The sequence below is a fragment of the Microcebus murinus genome, chromosome 18, assembly GCF_040939455.1.
Source record: "Microcebus murinus isolate Inina chromosome 18, M.murinus_Inina_mat1.0, whole genome shotgun sequence".
In the NCBI taxonomy this organism is placed as follows: Eukaryota; Metazoa; Chordata; class Mammalia; order Primates; family Cheirogaleidae; genus Microcebus; species Microcebus murinus.
In genome coordinates, this window is record NC_134121.1 from 44759232 (window position 1) to 44782566 (window position 23335).

Consider the following 23335-nt stretch of genomic DNA (forward strand, 5'->3'; position numbering starts at 1 on the left):
CAGGTTATCATTAGGCCCATTTTTTTAGAGGAAAAACAAAGTCAAAGGGGAGCTTCCTTTCTCTAAATCCACATAGGAAGTATCAGGGCCAGGCTCCAAACCAGTTAGCTGCCCCCAAGGCCAGAGCTCTTCCACCCCAGGTCCCTCCTCCATGACAGCAAATAGGACACAGGAGAACTAACAGGAGAAGCAGGCGCTTTTATTAAGGTCTGGCAGGTGTGATGGAAGTAGAATTAGAACCCCAGGCTTGGGCCTAGGCGAAGGTAGAGGGGAGGCCAGGGCCCCTTGGAGCAGGGACCCATCTCTCCCTACCTCCACCCAGCATGCTCCATCCCAGGTTCCTTCCTTCACCCTCCCCCTGCCTCTGGGAACAGAGCACCAAGAACTGACAACTGAGGCCCCCCAGGGCCACAGCTTGGGGCAGAGTGCAGAGTTCAAGGCTTCAGTCTCCCCACAGTGGAGGATCTGGGGAGCTCAATGAACCCCCTCACCCCCCTGCCAGGATAAAATAGGGAAGCTCCTTCTGTGTCCCCTGGAACACAACAAACTCTTGTTCTCTGTGGTTGGGAAAAGGGAGTGAAGCTCGGGCCTCTAAGCAGAACCTGGGACGAGGCTGAGCTGAACTCCCCAGGGCAAAGGGGAACCCCCAGGGAGTCCTGAGATGCCACCTTTAGACTTGCCCTTTCTCCACTTTTCCTTTCCAGTGACTCTGGGGAGCAGCCTGACGGGACAGTGGAGATCTGCCCCGGAGACGTCATGGGTTTCCAAGTGAAGGTTTCCCCGAATTCATCTGTATGTACACAGGGCAGCACCCGTCTGTGGCAGGGGAGCAGCCGCTGGGGGCTAATAGGAGTAGCCACCCTTGGGGCCAAAGGGCTGGGCAGGGCCAGCCAGCTCTGGGAGGTAGGCGGGGCTCTCGTCCAAGTGGGACAAAGGGACCGTGTCCTCCTCACTGACCGGCCGGTCAAACTCAGCCTTGAGAGCCGGACGCTGATTGTCCGGGAAGGCCAGGGAGAAGAGGGCCTCAGGCTCGCACACAAACTTGTACACGTAACGCTCACCAGCCACCTACGGGAAGAGAGAGGGGCTGGTCGACCCAGGGTGAGGGATGCAGCCTTCCTACTGGCCCAGGCAGACTTGCTCACTTCCCTTCTCGACCTCTCCATGCTTTGGGCCTTTCCGTTACTGCTTAGCACTTTTTTGGGAGAGGGGACCTTGGGTTGTCCACAGTTTCTTGTCTTGCTGACTGGCTCCTTATCTGCTTCTATAAACTTGCTGAGAAACACTTTCCTGACCCTCTTCTGCATCACCTTCCCATAGCCACTGTCCCCACCCTCTTGTCCCGGACCCTCAGTCCCCAACCTTCTGCATGATGCCTTTCTCATAATAGTATCGGAGCGAGCGGCTCAGCTTGTCATAATTCATGGCCGGCCGGTTCTTCTGGATGCCCCAGAGCCTGGCGACCTGGGGACAAAGCAGTTTTGAGGTGGAGATGCTACCTCAGCAGAGGAAAAGTAGGGGGCAGGCCAGAAAGAGCACTTGAGAGCCTTGGTGCCAAGTGCTTAATCTGGCATGAGATTAAGAGTAAGTAAAACAACGAAACAAAACAAAGTGCCAAGCCAGCCTTACAACTAAGCGCCGGCCCACAGACTCAGGTGTGGCAAGGATTCAGGTTAGGTAAAGCAAGGATGGTGGTGAGGGCATGTGCCACCATTTCCCAGGTTCTCTCATCCCCCGGGGCCGGCAGGGGATGGTGAGGAGGGGTGGGGACATCTAGGAGGCCCACCTCCTCAGGCTCAATCAGCTTGAACTCCATCCCCCGGCCCGTCCAGGCAATGAAATGGGCATTCGTTGGGTCATCCAACAGGGCCACCAGAAACTGCCACAGCTGCAAGGCACCCCGGCGCTGGTAGGGTGGCCCCTCTCTGAATGCGCCAACCCCTTCCTGCTTGATGTCTCCTGGGGAACACGGAAATAGGAGGCCTGAGGTTTATATCCTCAGGTCCCCAAGCAACCGCCTCCCCTCTCCCCAGGGGTTTCCCCAAGGGGTCTCTCCAGGCCCTTTCCCATGTGTCCCACCCTCTGGAAACAAAATGAAATGTCAAGCGATTCCTACAGGGAGGCAGTCAGAGGGCATGGATAAGACCCTGGCCCTCCCACGAACAGCCACTTCTCTGACCTTCAAATTTCTCAGGGACAACGCAGACATCATCTGGGAATGGTCGCAGAGGTTTCTCATAGCCATAGCCTTGTGGAGGAAGTTGGGGGTGCTCAGATCTGGGGTTTCACTGATATGAGACCCCAAGGAGTCCAGAGGGACTCCTGGCCAGGGAGAGCCTCCCTCATGGCAGGGCTCCCTCCCCCAACCTAGAGGGCTTGGTAGGGGCAGGAGGGGGCTGCCTTACCCATGGCCCCATCACTTGGAGAGGGCCCGGAGAAGCCCTCTGTGTGGAGGTACATTGACGCACACCCGGTGACATCTGTGGGGGAAGAAAGAGTGATGTTACAAGTGGCTGGTGTGGAGCTGGGGGGGCAGGGCAGGAGGAAGTCCTACACACATTCACCAAGTTCTTCCTGCCAGCCTGCTTTCCGGGCCACTGTTCTTTTCCCAGTTGCCTGCCCACCACCAAACCCCAGGGGAAGTTCTCCCAGAGGGAGTCTGAGGCTTGAGCCCCTCGGTGTGAGGGCTGAGGCGGAGGGCATGGCTGGCAGCAGCTGGGGCTGGGCAAGCTGTTCCACAAGGCCCAAGATTCCAGGGAGCAGCTGTTTCCTGTGAGTTCAGGGGGAGGAGGGGGGGTGAGATGAACCTCCGGGGAAAGGGCTCAGTGTCCACGCCTAAGACTCCCTCGGAATGGGCAAATGTCCGGTCAGCAGGTCAGGTTCCCAGTCCTGTGCCTGTGTGTGTGTGTGTGTGTGTGTGTGTGTGTGTGTGTGTGTGTGTGTGTGTGTATGTGTGACAGAGAAAGGGACAGAGACAGAGAGAGTGTGCGCCTGCCTGCTTCTGGGGAACAGGCATTGGGCATTAGACTGTGTGTTTTCAGGTTTAACAGCAAAGCACATTCCACTGCATTTCGTTCCATTCCATAGGATAGAAACCTCCCCGCTCCACCTCGGGGAGTCGGCTGTGTGAAGCCACCCGTTGAAGTTCCAGCCCCTTCCCGCCCTCCCCCCTCCACTCCCACCTATGAAAGAGGAGATGGTGAAACCCGACACCTCTGGGAGGAGGCGGGAGGGTGGGCTCATTCATGCCTCCATTTTGTGAATGGAATTCCTGACTCCATTCAAGAAGCTGAGGGGGAGGGGCAGGAGTTCAAGGGCATGTAACACGATCCCCTCCGGTCTACGGCCTTTGAAGGTCAGCGGCAAGAGTGCCTCCCTCCTCCTCTCTCCATCTCACTGCCAAGCCTGGCTCAGGCTTGTGCCCCAGGTTTGAGGACAGCAGCACCCATCCGGTTCTCACTGGGGCAGGGTTTGAGAGTGTGGGCACCAGGAAAGAGAAATTCTAAAATCCTAGCCACCCTGAGCCTACTCTAATCTCTTAATTTATTTTTCTAATGCAATTTTGCACATGAACTCAGATTTGGGGATAACAACCGTGTTACAGAAGCCCGGAGGAAAGAAGAGAAGGCAGGGTTTTCTGGGTCCTTCCTGAGAATGGTCCTCCCTCTGCACTTGGGGCCTTGAACTGTAACTATTTATGAGCATGGCTGAGTGCACCTCGACTCTGGTCAGCAGCCAGGTGGAGCTAGAATTTAAAGCAGTCCTTACTTCTGGTACCCAGCTTTAGACAGGGTGATGGGTCACCCAATCACTGGGAGGCTTTAACAGGAAGTGGAAACCACACATTAACCCTGTGTTCTTGCTGGGAGCTAGTAGGAATGATGAGCCTGGCTAGTTTCAAGTTCATGTTTCTCTTCATTCAACCCCTTTGTATTTTTAAACTTCAGTGGGGATAGGGACCAAAGACATATGCTATGCATCTTTGTATTTAATATCCTCTAACTCCAACATTCATGTTCCTGGCACAGTAATTTGGTCTTAGTAAGTAATTAAAACCTCAAACACCTGTTAAATACAAAGCAATGCCTTAACTTTCCTATTGAGTCACAAGTTACCCAAGGGCAGGATCTACAGCCCCCTTATCTTTTTATTTGAATATAAGTTTGCTAATAGAAAAATGACCATTCCTTTTTAAATTTATGGGGAAAAAGTGGGTGGGTGGGCTGGATATGTGAACTGGTAAACGTATGGGAAGGTTAAAAACTCATGGGGAGGCCGGGCGCTGTGGCTCACGCCTGTAATCCTAGCTCTTGGGAGGCCGAGGCGGGCGGATTGCTCAAGGTCAGGAGTTCGAAACCAGCCTGAGCAAGAGCGAGACCCCGTCTCTACTATAAATAGAAAGAAATTAATTGGCCAACTGATATATATATAAAAAATTAGCCGGGCATGGTGGCGCATGCCTGTAGTCCCAGCTACCCGGGAGGCTGAGGCAGAAGGATCACTCGAGCCCAGGAGTTTGAGGTTGCTGTGAGCTAGGCTGACGCCACGGCACTCACTCTAGCCTGGGCAACAAAGCGAGACTCTGTCTCAAAAAAAAAAAAAAAAAAAAAAAAAAACTCATGGGGAGATGTTCTAGGCTTAATGGCTTCACTTGATCACATGCCACCTGGCAAGCCCACAAACATGACTTAGTGCCGGCCCCATCCCCAGGAGAGTCTCTTACCTGAGTCGTAGGCGAAGTCTGTCTGCTCCTGTTTGATCACCACCCCCGCCCCTGGGTACCTGTGCCCATTGACCCCAGCCTGGCCTACGGCTGGCTGGCCCGCCTGTTCGTACAGCGGGTCATGGTATTCCTGCTTGAAGCTCTGCTGGGGGTAGGGTGGGCAGGGCTCCGACAGCTGGTGTTGGTAGGGGGCTGGAAGGGGCTCCCGGCCCCCTCCCGGAGAAGATGTGAAGGAGTGGCACATGTCCAGGGGCTGCTGGAAGACGGAGCTGGATGTGATTGGATGAAGAAGGAAAAGAAGAGAATCTTAAATTAACCCCTCCTCAAGCTTGTCACTCTCAGGCTTGCAGAGGGGGCTCTGGGGCAATGGATGTCAGCATCCCTTCCTCCCTCCCTGCTCCCTGTGCCAGGTCTCCATGGAGAATACTCAGGGTTTGAGGAAAAACTGATGAGCCCTTGCCCACAGGTGGGTGGGTCTCCCCATCTCCTTACCTGTGTTCCCCGAGGTACCCATGACCAGGGTGGGGCTGGGAGGTGCTGGAGGATCTCAGGAAACTCCGTTGTTCTGCCCGGGGAAAGGGCTGCAGGGGCGACTGTCCAGGGGCACCAGGGGCAGGGGACTTGATGGCGATTTGTCTGGGGGGGTCATAGGCACTGGAGTTGAGGGAGAGACGGGAGTGAGAGGGCAGAGAGGCTGGGGAGCATCTTTGATCCCTTTCACCCCAGGGATTATAGGAGAGGGAAGCTCAGATGTGGCTGAGAAGGGAATGGCAGGAGCCACAGACTCAGCCCCTAGTGAATTCTTTTTCTCTCTTATTTGATTCTGAAACGGGGCCTAATCTTGAGAACGCCTTTCCCTAGCTCAGAGCAACTGGTTTGAGCGGGACAGTGGGCCTCCTGGTGGAAACACCCTGCCCTGGCCTTAACTCAAGTCCCTGAGGCCCGCTGCTGCATTTCCCATCCTGACCACGTAGAGGAAATCCTTGGCTGTAGTGCTCCCTTACAGGGGCTAGGAAGTCCTTTCTGTTGTCTAACTTGCATCTCCACTGCTGCCTCTGCTCATGGGCACCTCCCTGCCTCCCTCCTCCTGACACCCTTACAGGGACTCACCTGGAATAAAGGCACTGCTCGCCATGGTGGTAGGGGAGTGGCGGCTTCCTGCTGCAGGACAGGGCCGGGTCAGTGCGGGGACTCTGGGGCTCCTTCTTGATCCTGGTGGTGGGGCTGTGGAAAGCTACTGCGGGGGTGGAGGGGACAGAGCAAGGCCACAGCATGTCACAGAAGAGGCAGGCAGGGCGTCTTGACACCTTCTGCTCTTTGAGGACCAGCAGGGTGACTGAACAGCCCCCACCCCTTTCTGGACATCAGTGTTCTGGGATCCGTAGTTAGACACTTTTACGAACATGTTGGCTGTTTACATTATGTCTAGTTTTATACATCAGGCTCATGTCCAACATGAACCAAAGAAACTGTCTTAAGTTCGACATTTAATGCAACCACAAACCCCAGCAAACACCTTTGTAGGAGTGAGCACCTCCAAACGAGGGCCTGTGGCTTTCCTGAGTGCCCTGGAAAATTCCAAGGGAGAAAAATGGTTTTGGATATGGGGGATATAAAGAGTCTTTCTTTTTCTGGTTAAGGTTGGGTATTAGCCCACTTGAACGTCAGCTGAATAACGTGATACCCGGCTCCTAGTTATCTGTGAAGAACACTGGCCCTTCCTGTGGCCCCTGCTGGGTTCTCAAACTCCTGCCACCAGGCCCAGGGGCAGTCGTTTCCAAGCCAGAGTGAGTCAGATTCCAGCTGACTGCAGCCCAGTCAAACACCCTGTTTGTGACCAACTGTTCTCTCTCTGCTGTTTTAAATTCTTTGTGCCCTGTTTCATGTCACTGGTGAAGACAGTTGAGAGCAGACCATCTGACACTAAAGCAGGGTTTCTCAATAGTGGCACTACTGACATTTAGGCCAGAGAGTTGTTTATATTGTGAGGGGCTGTCTGAGCATCGTACAATGTTTTTAGCAGCATCTCTGGCTCTTCCCAGAGGCCAGTAACACCTGCCTTCAGTGGTGACAATCAAAAATGTCTATAGACATCACCAAATGTCTCCTGGGGGGGGGTGGGCAAAATCGCCACCAGTTACATGAAAGTAACTTAGAACATTAGAATGGGACCCTGGGAAGCTGGCCCAAGCCCCTCACTTCAGAGATAAGGAAATGGTGACTGTTCTGAGGTCACACAGCTAGGACAGGGCAAGCCCCAGATTTGAGCCAAGGTCTTCACCTCCCAGTTGCTGCCCTGGTCTTTGAGACCAAGCCCAAGGATGGAGAGCCCTGAGAGCCCCTTCCCTATTTCTCTAGGGGAGAACAAGCTGACCTTCCAGCCTGGCTTCCTGCCCTTCCCTGCCCCAGCCCCTCTCCCCCGAGCCCTCTACTCACAGTTTTCTGAATGGAAATCAGGAACGAACTGCTCATCACTGTCTGGTACCTGAGCTGCAGAGAGAGGTCAGCAGTGAGTCTGGGTGGGGGCCCTGGCTGGAGGCCCCTGGGAGACACCTTTACTGCAGCCAGCCCAGAAGGGGACAACAGCCCTCCTTAGACCGACGGCAGCTCCACCCAGGTCCTAGTGCCCTCCAGTCTGCGCTCCACTAAGACCCAGTAGAGAAGACGGCATCTCAGAACCTGTCTGAGCAGATTCCAGAGTCTTCCTAGATGCTTTGTCTTTATTTCCTCCATTTTTCTGAAAGGAAAACAGCTCCACCCCTCAGAGTTTACAAAGCTCCCTCGGAGCTCAGGGCAGAGTCACCTCTGGGCTGGGCAGGCATTACAAAGAGTGTTTGGAATCACATGGGGGCGATTCTAAGTTGGCCCCAGGAATCTGTATTTTACACGCCCTCCCAGGTGATTCTGAGATGTACAAGAGTTCTAGAGCCTGGGAAAGGAGATGGAATGGAGGACAGAGGGACATTCAAGAGGGGGAAAGAGGATGACAGTGAGAGAGCGGGAGGCTAGGGGCTGGGGACCCTTGTAGAAGGCACATCCTACATTGGCCGGGCACACAGGTGTCTCAGCCCTGATGTGCAGCTGGGGAGGGGAGGCTTCCCAAGCTTGGAGCTATGAGGGGCTCTCCCAGGGCGCCAGGGCGGGTGAGTCTGGGTTTGGGAACAGGCAGGGAAACTAAGAACAGCAGCTCATCCGTGGTCCTGAGCTGGACATCGGACTCCAATTTCTAGTTCTTATCTTGGCCTCCCAGAGGCAGCCTTCTTGCACAGCTGAATACCTCCTTGATCCCGGAGACTTTGCCCCTTTTGCCCCTCTCTCAAAAATAAATAGATCACAGCAGAAAGGGAGAGGGTAGACACTGAGAGGAACTTCCTGATAGCCTGGGAACAGAGTGGTTCTAAGGTGAAGCAAAGGAACTTATAGCTCAAGGAGATTGGACTCTCATTCCCTGGAGACTTCTCACATTAGACAATGGGGAAACTGATGGATGAAACCCCTAGAGAATGGCTGGTGAGATGGCAGGACAGCACCTCCACAGCCCTAGCCCTGGACAGACACACACCCCACCTCCTCTGCCTCCCCTAGGCCGAGGCTTCATGGCTCTTACTTGAATTTCAGCCACAGCCTCTTATCCCAAATCCCTACTTCCACTCTCACCTCCCACAGTCCGTTGCTCTGCATGTAGCTGTCAGAGTGATCTTTTTACAACAGAAATTGAATCACTTCTCTCTCTCTTGCTTAAGCATGAGATCCAAACTCCTTCCCTTAGCCTCGCCTACCTCTCTGACCTGCCTCTCCTTGACTGTGGCCCTCCAGTGCCCTGGTCCTTTCTATTCTCAAACCTGCCGGGCTGCTCCCTCAGCTCCAGATCCCTGCCTGACCTTTCTTTCTGGCCATCAAGGTCTTAGCTCATGCTGTGACATCTCTCATGAGGCCTCCTCTGACCACCCAGACCAAAGCGGTCCCTCCCGGCTTTCTACCCCATCTCTTTGATATTTTTCCTAGCACATAGCCCCCTGAACTTATTGTTTATTTTTATTTTGTTCTTATTGTTGCTTTTTGTTTCTTTTTCTTTACTTTTCTCTGTCTCCCTGGCTAATCATAGCTCACTGAACCTCAAACTCCTGGGCTCAAATGATCCTCCTCTCAGCCTCCCAAGCGGCTGGGACTACAGACATGTGCCACCATGCCCGGCTAATTTTTTTTTATTTTTTGTAGAGATGGTGTCTCACTCTTACTCAGGCTGGTCTTGAACTCCTGACCTCAAGCAATCCTCCTGACTTAGCCTCCCAGAGTGCTAGGCTTACAGGCATGAGCCACCCCGCCCAGCCTGAACTTATTAATTTATGTTTATGTCTTTATTGTCCATCTCCTCCACCAGAACGTTAAGCTCTGTGAGGGCAAGAGCTTCATCTGTCTTGTTCATCTGACCCCCCAGCACCCAGAACAGGGTCTGGCTTAGAGCAGACACTCAATGCATTATTCGTTGACTATGTGAACAAACACACAATGACCCCTTGTCCTCGGCCAGCCCTTCCCTCACCCTGGGCTCCCCCCTCGCAGCACACCGAGGTAACACTAGAGGCAGGTCCTCTCTGGGAAAGCACAGCTTACGGGGATGGGGATATTTTAGGTTGTGATAAGTTGCCTGGCCGGAAGATTCTTCACCGACTTGCTTTAAATATCCGAGGTGCCAAATGCTTTTAAATATAGGTTTAGAGTTAGTTGATTTCTTGACGGAGAGATCGGGGAGAGGGAGTTTACGGATCTGGAGCCCCTGGCAGCTAATGGAGAACTTATGACGAGTCAACGTAATACAACTCTAAAGTGATTAAATAAATCAAATCAATCCGTGGGACATGAAGTCCCTTGGCCAAAACAAACACACACACAGCTGGCACACATCTTGTCAGGAGCCCGACACAAAGGCAGCCGTCTAAAGACTGTCCTGATTCAAGGATCGCCTGGACACAGTTAGAAACAGATTCCCAGTCTCCTCCCCGAGACTCCCATTCCACAGGCCCACTGTAGGGCCAGCACCTGGTGGCCCTTAAGAACAGGCATTTGGGGGAAGCATTAGATAAACAGAAGGAGGCAAAATCCGCTCAGCTGCCCAGGGGTGCAAGGCCCAGTCCCCTCATCCCTGCTGTGCCCATTCCCAGGTGACACCCCCAAAGATGGTTGGAAGGTGGTGACAGCAGCAGAGTGGGTCACATTTCCCTCCCTGCTACCCATGCAAGGAGGGTCCCAAGGGCGGGGGGTGCACAACTGGAGGGGGTGGCTGACGCTGATGTACTCTGGGCCCACTCCTGGGGCCTCATTAACTGACAGTTTCCATTGAAGTAATGGGCTGGGGGCGTCTCCTACTGGCGTCACCGGCTCACTGGCTCTGGGGAGCATAGAGCCCTAGGGGTCATCTTGCCTTTCCTCCTGGCACAGGCCTGAGGGGTGACCGGAACCAAATGCCCAGCAGTCCCAGAGGAGTCCACCGCCCCCAGCACGCAGATCTCACCCCAAAACAGGTGGTGCCATCCTCTGTCCCCAGAGCTAGGAGAATCTGTCCCCGCTCAAGCCTCCCCCAAACACTGGCCTTGTCCCAAAGGGGTAGTCCAGGGCCCTCAGTCACCCAGAGACTGTCAACAAGGCTAGAAGTCGAAACTCAGAGCCTCGAGTTCCTGGAGAGCAAGAGAATTTTTTAATTACCATGTTTGGTCTTGAGTGTATACCACTCTCTATTTATTTGTTGACTTGGCTGAGTTTTGGCTGCCAAGCTAGTGTGCCAGGGTCTGTCCCCAGCTTCATCCTGGCACTAACGTGGAGTTGATCTGCCTGGGGATAAGGCAGATGATTAAGGAGGGGGTGGGAAATGTGCCAAGCCAGCAAAATGCCCAGGGACAGAGAATTTTAGAGACTGTCCCTCCAACACGGAGATCAGTAAAAGAAGAGGAGGGGCTTGGAGGCCTCCCAAGCTGGGCTCCAAAAGAATTGGAAGGTTAAATCACAGAAGCAGTGAGATCCACCTTAGGGTAGCCGCCCGCCCACATCATACATGCCCTGTCACCTTCTCCCCAGGGTCCCACTGCAAGGTGAAGGGGTGGAGGCTTTCTCCAGAGCCTCGGCTCATTGTGTCACTGCTGGCCTCTTCTCCCACCCTCACCCCACCCCCACCCTGGCAGCCTCTGTACTGGAAGGAACCAGTTCTCTGTCTGTGGAGGGGACATTTGTCCCCAGGAGCCTTCTAGAAGGGGAAGAGACAGAAAGATGGAGAAGGCGGCACTGTAGCTAGGAAAGGCTCGAGAGGGGACTAACCTCATCTCTCCCCACAGACGAGCGGAGGCACAGGGAGCGCCCACAGATTCACGCGTTTGGGGATGCACACACCCTAATTCCTTTCACTTCACTCTTGTGGTCACACGGCAGCACACGGTGACATACCCCTCCACGCACACCCTCCACTCAAGGGGTCTCTTTTGGGACCCACCAATATGACAGGAAAAAGCCAAAGGGCAAGGGGTGAGGGTGGGACCCTTGGGGGAGGGTGGGGGCGGTGATTCCTGTGATAGCGGAGCACAGACCTATCCCTTCGAGAATCTGATGAAAGCCATGGATCATTCTCTTCCTAGAAAAATCCATACACCTCTGCGTGTGGTGCACCCCCGACAATTTATACACAGTGTCGCAGGGACCCAGGACCTCTGCAAGCCATGTACAGGGTTTCTGGAAAGCCACAGACCCCAGCCTCATGCAAAGGACATACATGGCCCAGAGTCAATAGTCCTTACTACCAAATAGACCACAAAGCCATTGTTCCCGGGGGGTTTAGGGCTCCTGACATGCCCGGACAGGAACACTAGACCAGAACCAGCACATCTTTGCCATAGCCACACACTTCCTGGGCTCAGCCTGCCTGAGCCTGGGTCTCCCTGTAGCAGCTTGATCCTTTCTCCAACACCTCAACAGATCCCAGGCACCCTGGCGTCAGACACGCCCTCATAGCCTACTAGCCTCATTTCATTCCCCTCTGTCCCCCAGAAAAACCCCAACCCCAAAGATATATGAGCTGCCTCTACAGAGCCCCACTCTCGTTCACCCCCAACGCCCAGACACACGACACTGAAACCGCAACCGCATCGGTGTCTCTCTATACCTGTCCGGGTCCAACCTGGGCATCCCTCAAATGCCAAATCTTCACAGCCCCACCCACACTACAAGGACATTGGGGCTGTGGAAGGAACCAAGCCCAGGGAGGGAGGTCAGGCTCTGGCCCCCATCCCTCCTGATGCGCCCCACAGCTGGCAAGTTTCCAAAGGAGCTTGTCCCTCCCTGCCACCCCAAAGCTCCCTCTGGGCTGCTGGGGACACTGACCTGGTGGGAAGAGGCAGGAGAGGAGGCTGGGGTGGTGCTGGGATGGTGCAGGGGGACAGGGCCCCGGCAGCTGCATCTGTCTCCGCAGAGAGAATGAGAAGGAGCAAGCGGCCTCAGCATCCCCCCTCAGGCCTGGCCGGCCATCGCCAGCTGGGAACCTGAGCTGCTCCCTCAGAAGGAAGGAGAGGGAACCAAGGAGCTCCTAGCGCCCCCCCCTCCGCCTTGCAATCCCCACCCCCACCTCCCCACCCACTGGATTTAAATGTACAGGGACTCCCAGGGCAGCAGCATGTAACACACACTCGCACATGCACACGCTGTCACACTGACACATGCAGACAGACACACGTACCATCTCCAGACTCACGGCCAAGGGGTGGGGCTTTCAAGGTTGAGAGATGAGAGCATTTTCCTCCCCCTCCCATTGCAAACCCAGGCACAAATGGACCAGCTGCTGCCAAAATGCCAACCTGAGCCCACTCCTAGCTCCCACTGTGGGGACCTTCAGATGACAGACAAGGAAAGGAGCCTGGTGAGCTGGGCAGAAATAAGGCGTTGGGAAAGGAAGTCTTTGAGAGACCCTGGAAACTGACACCTCTGCGTTCTTCAGCTCCGGAACCTTAGGAGGAGGATGGGCGGACAGTTCGGAGCTGGGCCCAGGACTCGCAGAGTTGAGAAGATGCACGCAATGCCCTCCGGAATCTCCAGCTTCCTCCTGCACCCACCAAGCCATTCAGCCATTAATTGCACAAAATTAATGTGCTGGCCTTGAGTGCTTGGCCTATGCTAAATAGTCATGCTGTCAACATATACATTTTTGGGGTTCCATAGTGGGCGACACAGACCAGACCTACCCTGGCTCCAAGGATCTAGTTAGAGATCTTTTGCTTCTGCTCTAAGCTCCTACAGAGGGTTCCAGAGGAGCTGGACTGGAACTTTAAAAAAATTACCAAAGAAAAATACCGAGGGTGGACGGATGGGGAGATCTTAGGAAAGAGAAATGGCCACAAAAAGGGGTTCCTAGTGTTTCAGTTTCTCAGTTTTCAAAGTATTAAAATAAAGGGACCCTAAGATAGGGGTGGTTAACCCTTCTCTGTTGAGACTGCTGAAAACACCATTATGCCTCCGACCTGGAGCCCCACCAGGGACACCCAAAGGTCCCAGCAAAACACACCAATGAATCCAACCGAGAGACCCCCCCCCAGAACACACTTCCCCACCCAGAATAGATCCAGTCACTGACCCCACCCCAGCCAGCCCTCAGCTAACGCCCCAGCACACAGGAAGGGGGATTGAGCCTGGGTGGGGGAGGCATTCAGGAGGGCTGGAGGAGGGAGGACAGTTGCCATTAGAATTACAATCAAGACTATTTGTGGAGGGAGCCCAGGGCCCTCAGTGCCAAAGGGCTGCAGAAAAGATTTAAACTTTTGTTGTTCTTTTGGCTTGGACAGTAAATTGGCGCTAAGGGTTGGGAAGAAGAGAAGCCACGGGGATAAGTATCAATGTTTTGGCACCTCCTGGAGATAGGTAAGGAACTAAGCGCTCCTCTTCATCCTCCCCATCCCTCACTGCTCTCCCCCAGAAACACCCCAACGCACACCTAGGCCTGGTAGCTCCTGCAAAACAAACTTTGCAAGTGAAAATTTCAACCAGGAAAATGGGCCTGAGGCCAAGTTCCATTCAAATAAGCAAATACCCCACACAATGGTCTGATTCATCCCCGGGCCTAGTTACACAAGCCTGGCTCAGGGCAGAGAAAATAAATATCAATTTAAGTGTCCACGCTGGGCGTGGAGGAGCGGAGAGGCAAGGGACATGGGGAGGGGGCCTTGGATATTCCTTGAGGGTGGGAGGCGGGGCAGGGAAGTGGGCAATGTCGGAATACTGAAGGCTAGAGAACCCCCAGCCCCTGATGATGGAAAAGGTCACAAAACTACTCACCTTCGGCGAGCCACGTCTCCTGGAAGTGACTTAGATCCTGGAAGAGATCTGGGGGGTGAATAATGGAATTGGGAGGTGAGGGGAGGGATGGTGAGAGAAGGGGAGCCCGGGCAAGTCCTGGAGAGTCCTCCCTTGGGGAAAAGGGCCAAGAAGGACGACCAGCGTCCCTCGGAGGAAGAGTCTTCTTGGGAAACGGGCAGGGATTCCAGGATCGGCCCTAAGGGTGTGTGTGTGGGAGGGTCGCGGTTCGTCTCCCTGGCTCTTTACCTTCGGAGTCGGGGGGCGGCAAGGAGCCCGGGTCCATGAGCTTCCCCAGCGGGACCGTCAGCGCTTCGCGCAAGCTCCCATTTCCGGGCGATTTCTGAGAGGAGGGGGAGAACGACCCCGAGTCACCCAGAGGCGCCTAGTCTGGAGGGCTGGGTTGGGGTCCCGGGTGACTCAGGGGCGGGGCAGTCCAGGACGCCGCTGGGACAACGGGGACGGGGCTGTGGGGAGGGCAGGAGCTGGGTGCAGGGCGGGGGCAGGCGTGGAGGCCGGCGCGGCGCTCACACTGTAGAAGGTGTAGGGCACTTGCTGGTCCAAGTATCCGCCTTTCATCCTCCGCTCCATCCGGCCGCTCCCTCCGGCCGTACGGCCGGGGCCCCGCGCGGGGGCCGAGACCTGGGGGGAGGGGTGCGGAGGGGGCTGCGTTCGCACACCGTCCCGGGAGGGCTGCGGTGGGGGGCAGGGAGGGGTGGCGGAGAGGGGCAGTCCCGAGGCTCTGGGTCCGACGGCGAAACTTCTCCGACTCACTGGGGCGATGGGGAGGTTTCCGCCCGCTGGGCAGTGCGCCAGCACCACTCCCCTCCCTCCACGGGCCCAAAGAGGTCCCACCTGCTCCTGGGAGCCGGGCTTGTCTTTTCTGCTTTCTGCAGCCCTGCTCTGCCCGGGCTCGGTTACATAAGACGTGCATATGTGTGCGTGTGTGTGTGAGCGTGTGTGTGTGTGCGCGCGCGCGCGGAGGAGCGGGCGAGGCGCACACCACCGCACGCCCACCGCGGCGCCCCCTCCAACCCCGAATCCCAGCGCCTCCCACCCCCGCCCTGGAATCCGCGGAGGCGGGCGGTGAGTGTGGTGCGCTGGAGGCGAGGAGGGGAACCACAGACACTGTCCCTCCCTCTCCCTCCCGCAGCCTCACCTGAGGCCGGGGCGTCTGTGCTGGAGCCGAGGGCGTCCCGAGCGTACCCCAGGGCCCGTACCCAGGGCCGCCGGGCTAGGCCGGAGCGAGGCGGCCCCGGCCCCGCATCCCCAGCGCACCGGCTTGTTTTCCGGGCGCCGCGGACAGTTGTGAGCCCGGGGGAGCAGCTGATTGGTGCATTTCCTTAGCCTCGGCCTCGGCGCTCTCTCCCCCCGCCCAGTTCCCTTTGTTTCATTGACTTTTGTGAATGAAACCCCAGGGCCGGGCACGCCCGCCAATCCGGAGACTCGCCCTGCCGAGCCGGGAGGCGGAGTTTCCCAGAAGCGGGGACCAATCAGAATGTAGGGGTTGGCTCTTGGCTTCATTCACTGCTCGGGCTCCCATTCATAAAAAAATAAACTCCTCGCGGCCGGAGTTCATTCATAAAGAGCTGAGAGAAAAGGAGGGAAGCGGAGGACCCGCGGCTTCTCTGGGGGCTCGCTTCTGGGTCAGAACCGCCGCGGTCTTCTCTGGCTGGCGTCTGCACACGTCCCTGTGCATCTGCGTGTACGTGGGAGTACGAACACTTCTGTGTGTGCGCCCTGGGGTAAAGCATGTGGGCTTGTGTGCTCAGAGGAACGATAATAACTAGCATTTATGAAGCGCTCCGCTTCCACGTGCTCGTTTCGTTCCCATAACCCAGAGAAGTGGATCTATTGTTTCCATCTCACAGACAGTAAAAATGAAAGCTCAGAGAGGGACAGTGACTGGTCTGAGGTCACTCAGCTAGTCAGCACCACTAGGGTTTAGAGCTCTAAATCCCCCACACTGGTATACAGCCCTCTGAGGCCATGATTGAATGAATTAAGCTATATGACAACACCTGACACACAGTAGGTCAATAACGGTAAACTGGCATGGAATCCAGGCTTTTTCTCGAGGATCTGTGCTCTGCAGAGCTATTTTGTGATCCACTTTTTGTTGATTGCAGCCAAAACCAGAGGCCCCAGGATAGACAATTTCTGAAATTGTGGCTCTCTCTCAGCCATCTTCCCTCTTATCCTAGAGCAAGGATGTAGTATCAGGAAGCAAAAGCCCCAAATGGCCTGATGATCTCAGGGCAAGATGCCTTTCAGTATTGGCCAAGAAGCTGGTCATAGTCTGTCACCTCATTCATTTACCACTTCATCAATAAACATTTGTTGTGCCAGACACAGTGCTGGGTGCCAGGCAGGCAGCTGTGACCAAGACTGTCAGGAACGGGACTGTGTGGCTGCAGGCATGGGGGCACACAGGACATGAAGCCTTGAAGGCTTTTTTTCCGAGACAATTCTCTGGATCTTCAGTCTACACACCCCTTTGAGGAGAGCCTAATTTTGCAGCCTGCCCGTCTGTGATACACACAAGAGACTGCCCAAACACCAGGGCAGTAGGGGCTGCTTTCAAAATTCATCTAATGGAACACTCCCACTTTACGGATGAGGCAGTGGAATTTCAGAAGAAATGACACACGCAATCTCTTTCAGCCAGCCTGGTCAGAGCTAAGTCTAGAACATCCAACTGCTGGCACCTATTCAGGGCTTATTTCATGAGATCGGTTGGGGCAAATGAAAAGAAATGTCCCTCTCTTCTCTGCTGAAATGTTCTTTAAGGCTTGTGTCTATTGTCCTTCTCCTCCAGGAAGCCTTCCACGATAGCTTGAATCAGTTAATTAAGGCCCCATACAACATTCTTGCCTATATCTCTAGTGTGGGTGTCTTTCATTCTGCTTCATGGTATAGACATCCCTGTGAATGGAGACCTCTTCAGGGCCCGGAGGAGGTCTCATTTGCCTCTGTAAGTCCTCCTGAGCCTGCTTCATGCTTTGAATGTGGCATGAAATGCTTGTGCAATGAATAGGCACAATAAAGACCAAACTAATCGAGCTTAGCAGGAATCCTGCACAAGGAAGGAGGGACAAGCCCAGGCAAATCCCAGCTTTGGGCTGGATGGAACCAGTTTAGAGAAGAGTGTGAGCCCTGACCAAGACAAGTAGGGGAGGAGGACAGAGGATTTTTCCTGGAAGACAGTTCTGATGTGGTCTCCATGACAGTAAAGAAGATTCTGGTGGGTCTTTGAGCTGGGACTGGGTACTACAGTCCTCCAGTCGGGACCTCTGTAGTGATGCCCTTATGTTTCTGAGTTCTTACCTTTCTCTGGAGGGTCCCTGGCTTCCTAGAGAATAAGTGTCCCCTTCCCATTCCCCAACCTTCCTCCCTAGGCTCTGACTTAGCATGCAGGCAGAGTGAAAGAAGATACTGCTGCTGTTCCCAGTGCTGTCACAGTCCTATGATTCAATGCCCAGGCTCAGAGCAGTGACATCTCCAAGGGGAACATTAAAACCTCTTCCAAGGGCTTGAGGTAGTTGGGAAGAGGAAGGAACAGAGAGGCTGGAGGTTTCTATTGGGAAATCACATCACAGTAATTGCCACAAACTGAGTGAGCCCCATGCAGCATGCCCTGTTCTAAGCACATGATCTGCACTAATTCATGCAACCTTCACAGTGATCCCGTGATGTAAGTGCTATGATTGTCACCCCCATTGTACAAATGAGGAAATATAGGCCTCACAAACACACATCCACCGCAAGGGCCCACACAACACACTAAGGACACCCAAAACAGACTCACTGGCATGCAGACACCTTGAGGAACACAGGCCAGATGGAGGACACACCTGAGCCAGAGCGCACACATGGACACACTCAAATTAAGGATGTGTACCGGTCCCCGCTGGACACACAGTGTTATAGAGTTCACACATGCTCCCTCTCTGACACACCTTTGGTGGGCATTGCACAGGTAAATGCTTCCTTCCTCTATTAGACTGGGGGCTGGACTCTGGCCTGTTTCCCAGGGATCTAAGTTATAAAATGTAAATGTGGGTTTTCAATATGCAAATATTCATACAAAGGCAGCCTGAGGCTTGCTCAGGAGGCTGGAGGATCAGAGCACAGGGATGGGAGGGAATGAAGCTATTGGAGGCCTCTGGATCAGACAACAAGGGGGTTCAGGACCTGAGCCAGTCAGAAAAGCAGTGTCTTCCCAGGGCATGTTCAGAGAATGTGTGGCAGAAGGCTGGATTTGGTCCTCTGGGTCAGGTTAGCTGGGGACATACTGTAGGTGATCTGTGCAGCCAGACTTGAGGGGAGAAGGGACATGCCTTCAAGGCCTGGCTTCCTCAGGATCTGGAAGAGCTGAGATCCAGAAACATAAAGGGTGGAATTCAGAGGGTAACCCAGGGAGACACCTTGGTAAGGCCAGGTGGACGAGACAGATAGGTTCAGGTAGTATCCTATGTCCCTGTAGGGTTTCCCAGCCTAAAGCCATAGCCAGGGGAATAAACCAGTCCACAGGGTCAGGTGGTGGCGCTGGGGGGGGGGGGCTGGAGGCCTTCCCCAAGTGCTGGTGGATCAGGATGACCAAAAAGGGCCACTCTTACACTTCCCTTTGTCCTGTGTCACCGTCCCCCATTAACACTGCTCCCTTTAATCTGCAGGGGTTCCCAGTGCGGTGTCTATAGATGTGTGCCCCCTAAAGTAACTGCCTGCCTTGTGGTGCATGTGTGTTCATTTTTCTGAGAAGAGGATCCGTAGGTTTTATCAGGGTCATCACAGAGTAGATCTTTGATTCCCCTGCTCCAGGTTAGGTAGGAAGCACTGCCCCAATGTTTTTTATCATAGATGTCTTTCCAAATATCTTGTCAATACCTGTTAGCCTAAACGTGGCTGGAAAGGCACCACTTTTGGAGAATGTGACTGAAAGGGGGGAAAGCCACTCTGCTCCCCTTGTTCCTTGTCTACTTAGACTGAGGTCTCTCCTGAGACCCCACAGAACGGGGCGGGGGGTTCTTCTCCAGCCTGCCAGCTGGGAGTGGACCGGGATGAGGGGAAAGACACAGGTGAAGCCGATGTCTAGCTCAGTCTCCCCCAGCAGCACCTGGGGGAGGAGGATAGTCTCCGGAGAAAAGCTCCAAAGATGAGGCCCGTCTTTCCCTGGGGTGGCGTAGCGTGGGGTGTCCTCAAGAGCCTTGGGAGACATCGGGGAGATGATCACCCCAGACCGATTGCCAAGATTTCTCCCTTGGCAGACAGAGCAGACCCAGCTGCAGTGAGAAATCTGAGGTGGCAGGTCCTTGTCCCCTCCCACCTCCCTCGACCCCAGACGCCCATCTGTGTGGCAGTATATCATCTCCAGGAGTAGAGGGATGAGCACAAGGGCCTCTGTCAGGCCAAGCCAAGCCCTTGGAGGGACTATTTTAGGATTTTTTTTTGTAGGGGGGGGAATGTGTCACCTTTTGGGGAGCTGTAATTGGAAACTTTTAGAAACCAGCATTTTAATTATTAATTAATTAATTTATATAGACAGGGTCTTGCTATGCTGCCCAGGCAAGAGTGCATATTCTTAGGTGCGTTCCTACTACTGCTCAGCACAAGTGTTTTGACCTGCATCGTTTCCCACCTGGGCCAATTCATCCTTCCTTTGGCAACCTGGTGGTCCCCCACTCCCGAGAGGTCACCATATTGGTGCTGAACCTGCTGGGGCACTGAGTCAGTACAGCACACCACATCCCGGAACTCCTGGTCTCCAGCGATCCTCCCGCCTCAGCCTCCCCGAGTAGCTGGGACTGTAGGCTCAAGCCACCATGCCCGGCTTTAATATATATATTTTCCCCCCACTCCTCTCCCCGCTCCTCCAGCTTTAATATTTTTGAACCAGGTTGAATAATTGTGTCCTCCTTTCATCTGGAATATTGTTCCAGGAGAAAATGTGGAGCCTAACACTGGAAGGCCAGAGACCAAGGGTGTCCCGAGGAAAGCAATTTTTATTTTTAGAAGGTGCTGGTGACTTCATCTTTTCCTAGTTGCTGCCTGCAGCAGCTCTGAACTCCCCCCAAAACGCTGAGCCTTCCTTGTCCTGTGTCCCCCTGTCAGATTTCAGCCCTCTCTGTTTCTAGATGGAGCACCCAGCTCAAGGCTAGGCCCTGTCTGAAGGCTGCAGGATTATAAGATTTTTTTCTTTCCTTTCCATCTTTTTCCCTTTCTGTCGAAGAGAGACAAACGGACAAATGACAGCAGCTTGAAGAATGACATGGAATGGGTGTCAGGTGGGCTGAGTCCAGGATGAGCCCCGTTTTAATTGAGTGCAGATTTGAATTATGAGGGGCCATCGCTCCTGCCGGGTGGGGCTCTGCAGAGGGAAGGCGATTTCTCTCCTGAAAGCCGAAGGCTGCGCTAGAGAGTGTCTGTATTTGCTCTCGCTGTCAGGAGTCCTCAGTCGCTAAGGCAGGGGCGGGACACCCCAGAGCCGGCAGAAACCTGGGGACTTGACTCTGCTTGGAATCTTTCTGGGTGAATTGTGGTAGTGGGGTGGGGAGAAAATGGGGGAGGCAGAATTTCTGGTTTTATTTCTGAGTTTTATTTTATTTTTTTTCAAAAACAGAAACTCCTCTGTGTCCCCAGCCCCTGCCTGCCCCTGAGGCTGGGGTTTTCCTGCAACCGGGGGAGCTGCTGCTGTGGGTTTACTTCTCCTGTTGATTCCCTCCTACCCTGCTGGCAAGCCCAGCCCAGATTTATCTGGTGATTCACAACTGCGATGCGGCTGGCGTGGAACCCGGAACCCTGGAAACATGCTCCCTGTGGGTGAGGGCGCCACTTTCTCCCCACTCAGCGGGGACCCTGAGCGCAGCCAGGGTGGAAAGAGGATGGCAGAAAGGAAGGACATCAGAGGGACTCGTGCTAAGAGTACACAATACCTAATCAGACGGGGACCAGACCTTTAGGATCCCAAATTGAGTTTCCTAAATATGGTGTCTGCATGTGTGCTTTGCACTCTATTGTTTTCCTAAGTCTTTTCAGATATGTTATCTTATTATATTTTCCCAGTGTTCCTCAAAGTGGGTATTTTTAGTTTGATTTTATAGTGGAGCACTCTAAAGTTCAGAGAGCAGTTTGCCTCCTGGCTCTTGGGGGATGGTGGCGGTGGGTGGGAGAGGGACCACCTAGCTCCACCTGGCTCTACCCAGCTGCAGGGGCAGTGGCTTCAGAAACAATAGCAAGCTGTTCCTACCAGTCCTCTCCCTAGTCCTGGGACATCCTGACCCCATCTGACCCTCCACTCCAAGACATTTCCTTTTTGAGTTCTCGCTCCTCCCAACAAGTCCCACTTTCCTGTTAAGAAATACCTGATCGGTCTTGCTAATTGTGTACCTTCAGGGGGTGGTTTGGCATTTTCCTAAATTGCGCATCACACATGAATGTCTCCCACAAAGGGAAAACCGATGGTGGGGGGGAGCATTTTGCTCCCTAGAAATTGAGAATGTAAAGTATATTTAATTAAAATGATAAATCTGATTTTCAGTTTTGTTTTTACTACTGCTAAAACTAATCTATTTTATGCACATTTGCAGAAGGCTGCAGCTATCAAATCAGAGAATATTAGAGCTGTGAGGCTCTTTGGAGAGGTGTCTGGGCCAAACCCTTCATTGTGGAGACAAAGAAACTGAGTCTCGGATTGGGGAGGGGCCCTGCAGTACTGGGGACATGTGGGTGGCTGAGGCGGAGATGGGGGTTCGTTCTCCATGGCACCACCTTCTTTCCCCTCCAGCTGATGGGCATCACAGGGCAGGAGTCACCAGGCGCTGCTCTTCTCCTTTAAATGCCACCCCTGCCCAGCAAACTCCTGCTGGGAGGGGCTGGGCCTGGGGGCTCCCTCCCCCCACCTCCCCAGCGGGTAGGGACATTTCTCCTCCACTTCCCTCTCCGGCTTCTCTGACTCCTCGTCTCTTTCCAGCCGGGATCCTTATTCCGCAGAGTCATTTGGTGAGAATTTAAATTGTATTTGGTTCTCTGTGTTCATCTCTCTGCCCTTCTACAAGGTAGTCACCAGGCCTTTGTTGTCTTGTCTGCGCTGTGTCTGCAGGGTTGAAGACAGAAGCTACTGAATTCATATTTTTATGTCGCTTTTGCTTCAAACGAGGTTGTCAATGTTGCATAACATTTATTTATTTATTTGAATTGGTAAGATATCACCCATGGTACAAAATTTAAAAGTCATGTAATGCTCTACAGTGAAATTTTATAATCTCTCCTATTTCTTTCCCCGGGCAACTTGTTTTGCCTTCCCAAAAGCAGATACAACGTGCAGTTCCTGGTACATCCTTGGTGAGGTAGTCCACACATACATGCATGAGCCAATGCAGCCCTCGTAACTGTACATTAAAGTAAGTTAATTCCCTCCTGGGGTTACACAAATGGTGGTGTGAACATATCAAGAGCTAAAGAAACATCCTCCAGCAGAGCCCAGCATAACCAGAGAACAAATAGTTCAAGAAGCAATTTGTGCAGCTGGATTAGAATTTCTAGGTTGTTCTATGTACTGTTAAAACAATCAGGCCTGTCCTCACCCCTGCCCAATTAAAAATAAAAACAATGAAAACTCCAGAACAAATTAGAGGAAGTCCAGACAAGATTTGGTTTCATAATGACTACCAGTACTAAAGTATTTTGAAGAAAAAAACCTGGTGCCTCTGCTCTGCCGGAGCCCTGCACATAATCTCAGTCTTGGTTTACCCAGCATGGGTTTGAGACCGACAGATCCCAGGTCCAAATCCTGGCTGTGCCTTTGAGTGACTTTGTGACCTGGGTAAGTCAGGTAATCTCTCCTAGCCTCAGTTTCCTCATCTGTACAATGGGGATAACAATACCTACCTTGTAGGAGCAGGGACTAGGGCTGATGTGTAGTGAATGCCAAGTCAATGGGAACATGCCCCCTCAGTCTCTCTCTGTACATGTGTGTCCACACACAAAAGCGCAAGCTCTCTGTGGCTGCCCCCTGCCCCCTGCCCCCTGCCCCCTGCCCCCTGCCCCTTGCACAACCTCACTGAACTGCCTGCTTCATTCACACTTCTCTGGCTGCCAGTGTGGGCTGCTATCTGGATGGGTCAGGTGTTCTGAGCAGTGCCTACTCACAGGTGGGGATGATGATGGGAGGAGGAGGAAGTCCTGAGAGTTCCTCCTTGAGGAGATGGGTCTGGTTGGGCCACTGCCAGGGTGAGGAGGAGAAAGCAGCTGGGGTGGGGGTGGGGGTGGTTCTGACTACGCCCAACCCCC

General features: G+C 53.8%; 1 protein-coding gene across 5 annotated transcripts; it reads right to left on the reverse strand.

Moving 5' to 3' along the window:
* Positions 1 to 183: 183 nt before the first annotated feature.
* Positions 184 to 15380, reverse strand: ETV4 (ETS variant transcription factor 4). Of its 5 annotated transcripts, none has more exons than XM_012786654.2 (13): positions 15207 to 15380; positions 14579 to 14689; positions 14297 to 14390; positions 14030 to 14077; positions 7160 to 7213; positions 5834 to 5960; positions 5216 to 5377; positions 4724 to 4992; positions 2421 to 2480; positions 2180 to 2248; positions 1787 to 1959; positions 1363 to 1464; positions 184 to 1068 (listed from the first exon to the last, which is right to left on the reverse strand). In XM_012786654.2, exons 2-13 carry the CDS (start codon positions 14636 to 14638, stop codon positions 844 to 846), a joined length of 1443 nt encoding a protein of 480 aa, XP_012642108.2. In that variant the 5' UTR covers positions 14639 to 14689; positions 15207 to 15380; the 3' UTR covers positions 184 to 843. The 5 variants fall into 5 exon arrangements, with proteins under 5 accessions (XP_012642108.2, XP_012642106.2, XP_012642110.2 ...); XM_012786652.2 differs by having other exon boundaries at positions 2406 to 2480; XM_012786656.2 differs by lacking the exon at positions 14579 to 14689 and having other exon boundaries at positions 2406 to 2480; positions 15207 to 15379.
* Positions 15381 to 23335: the final 7955 nt, after the last annotated feature.

Bases quoted from the DNA above. Each gene is read 5' to 3' on its own strand.
- ETV4 (XM_012786652.2), bottom strand. From the start codon at position 14,638: ATGGAGCGGAGGATGAAAGGCGGATACTTGGACCAGCAAGTGCCCTAC. The intron at 5,961-7,159 runs GTGAGTAGAGGG...CCACCCCCGCAG, and splicing joins TGATTTCCATTCAGAAAACT to TAGCTTTCCACAGCCCCACC. The intron at 4,993-5,215 runs GTAAGGAGATGG...AATCACATCCAG, and splicing joins GGGTACCTCGGGGAACACAG to CTCCGTCTTCCAGCAGCCCC.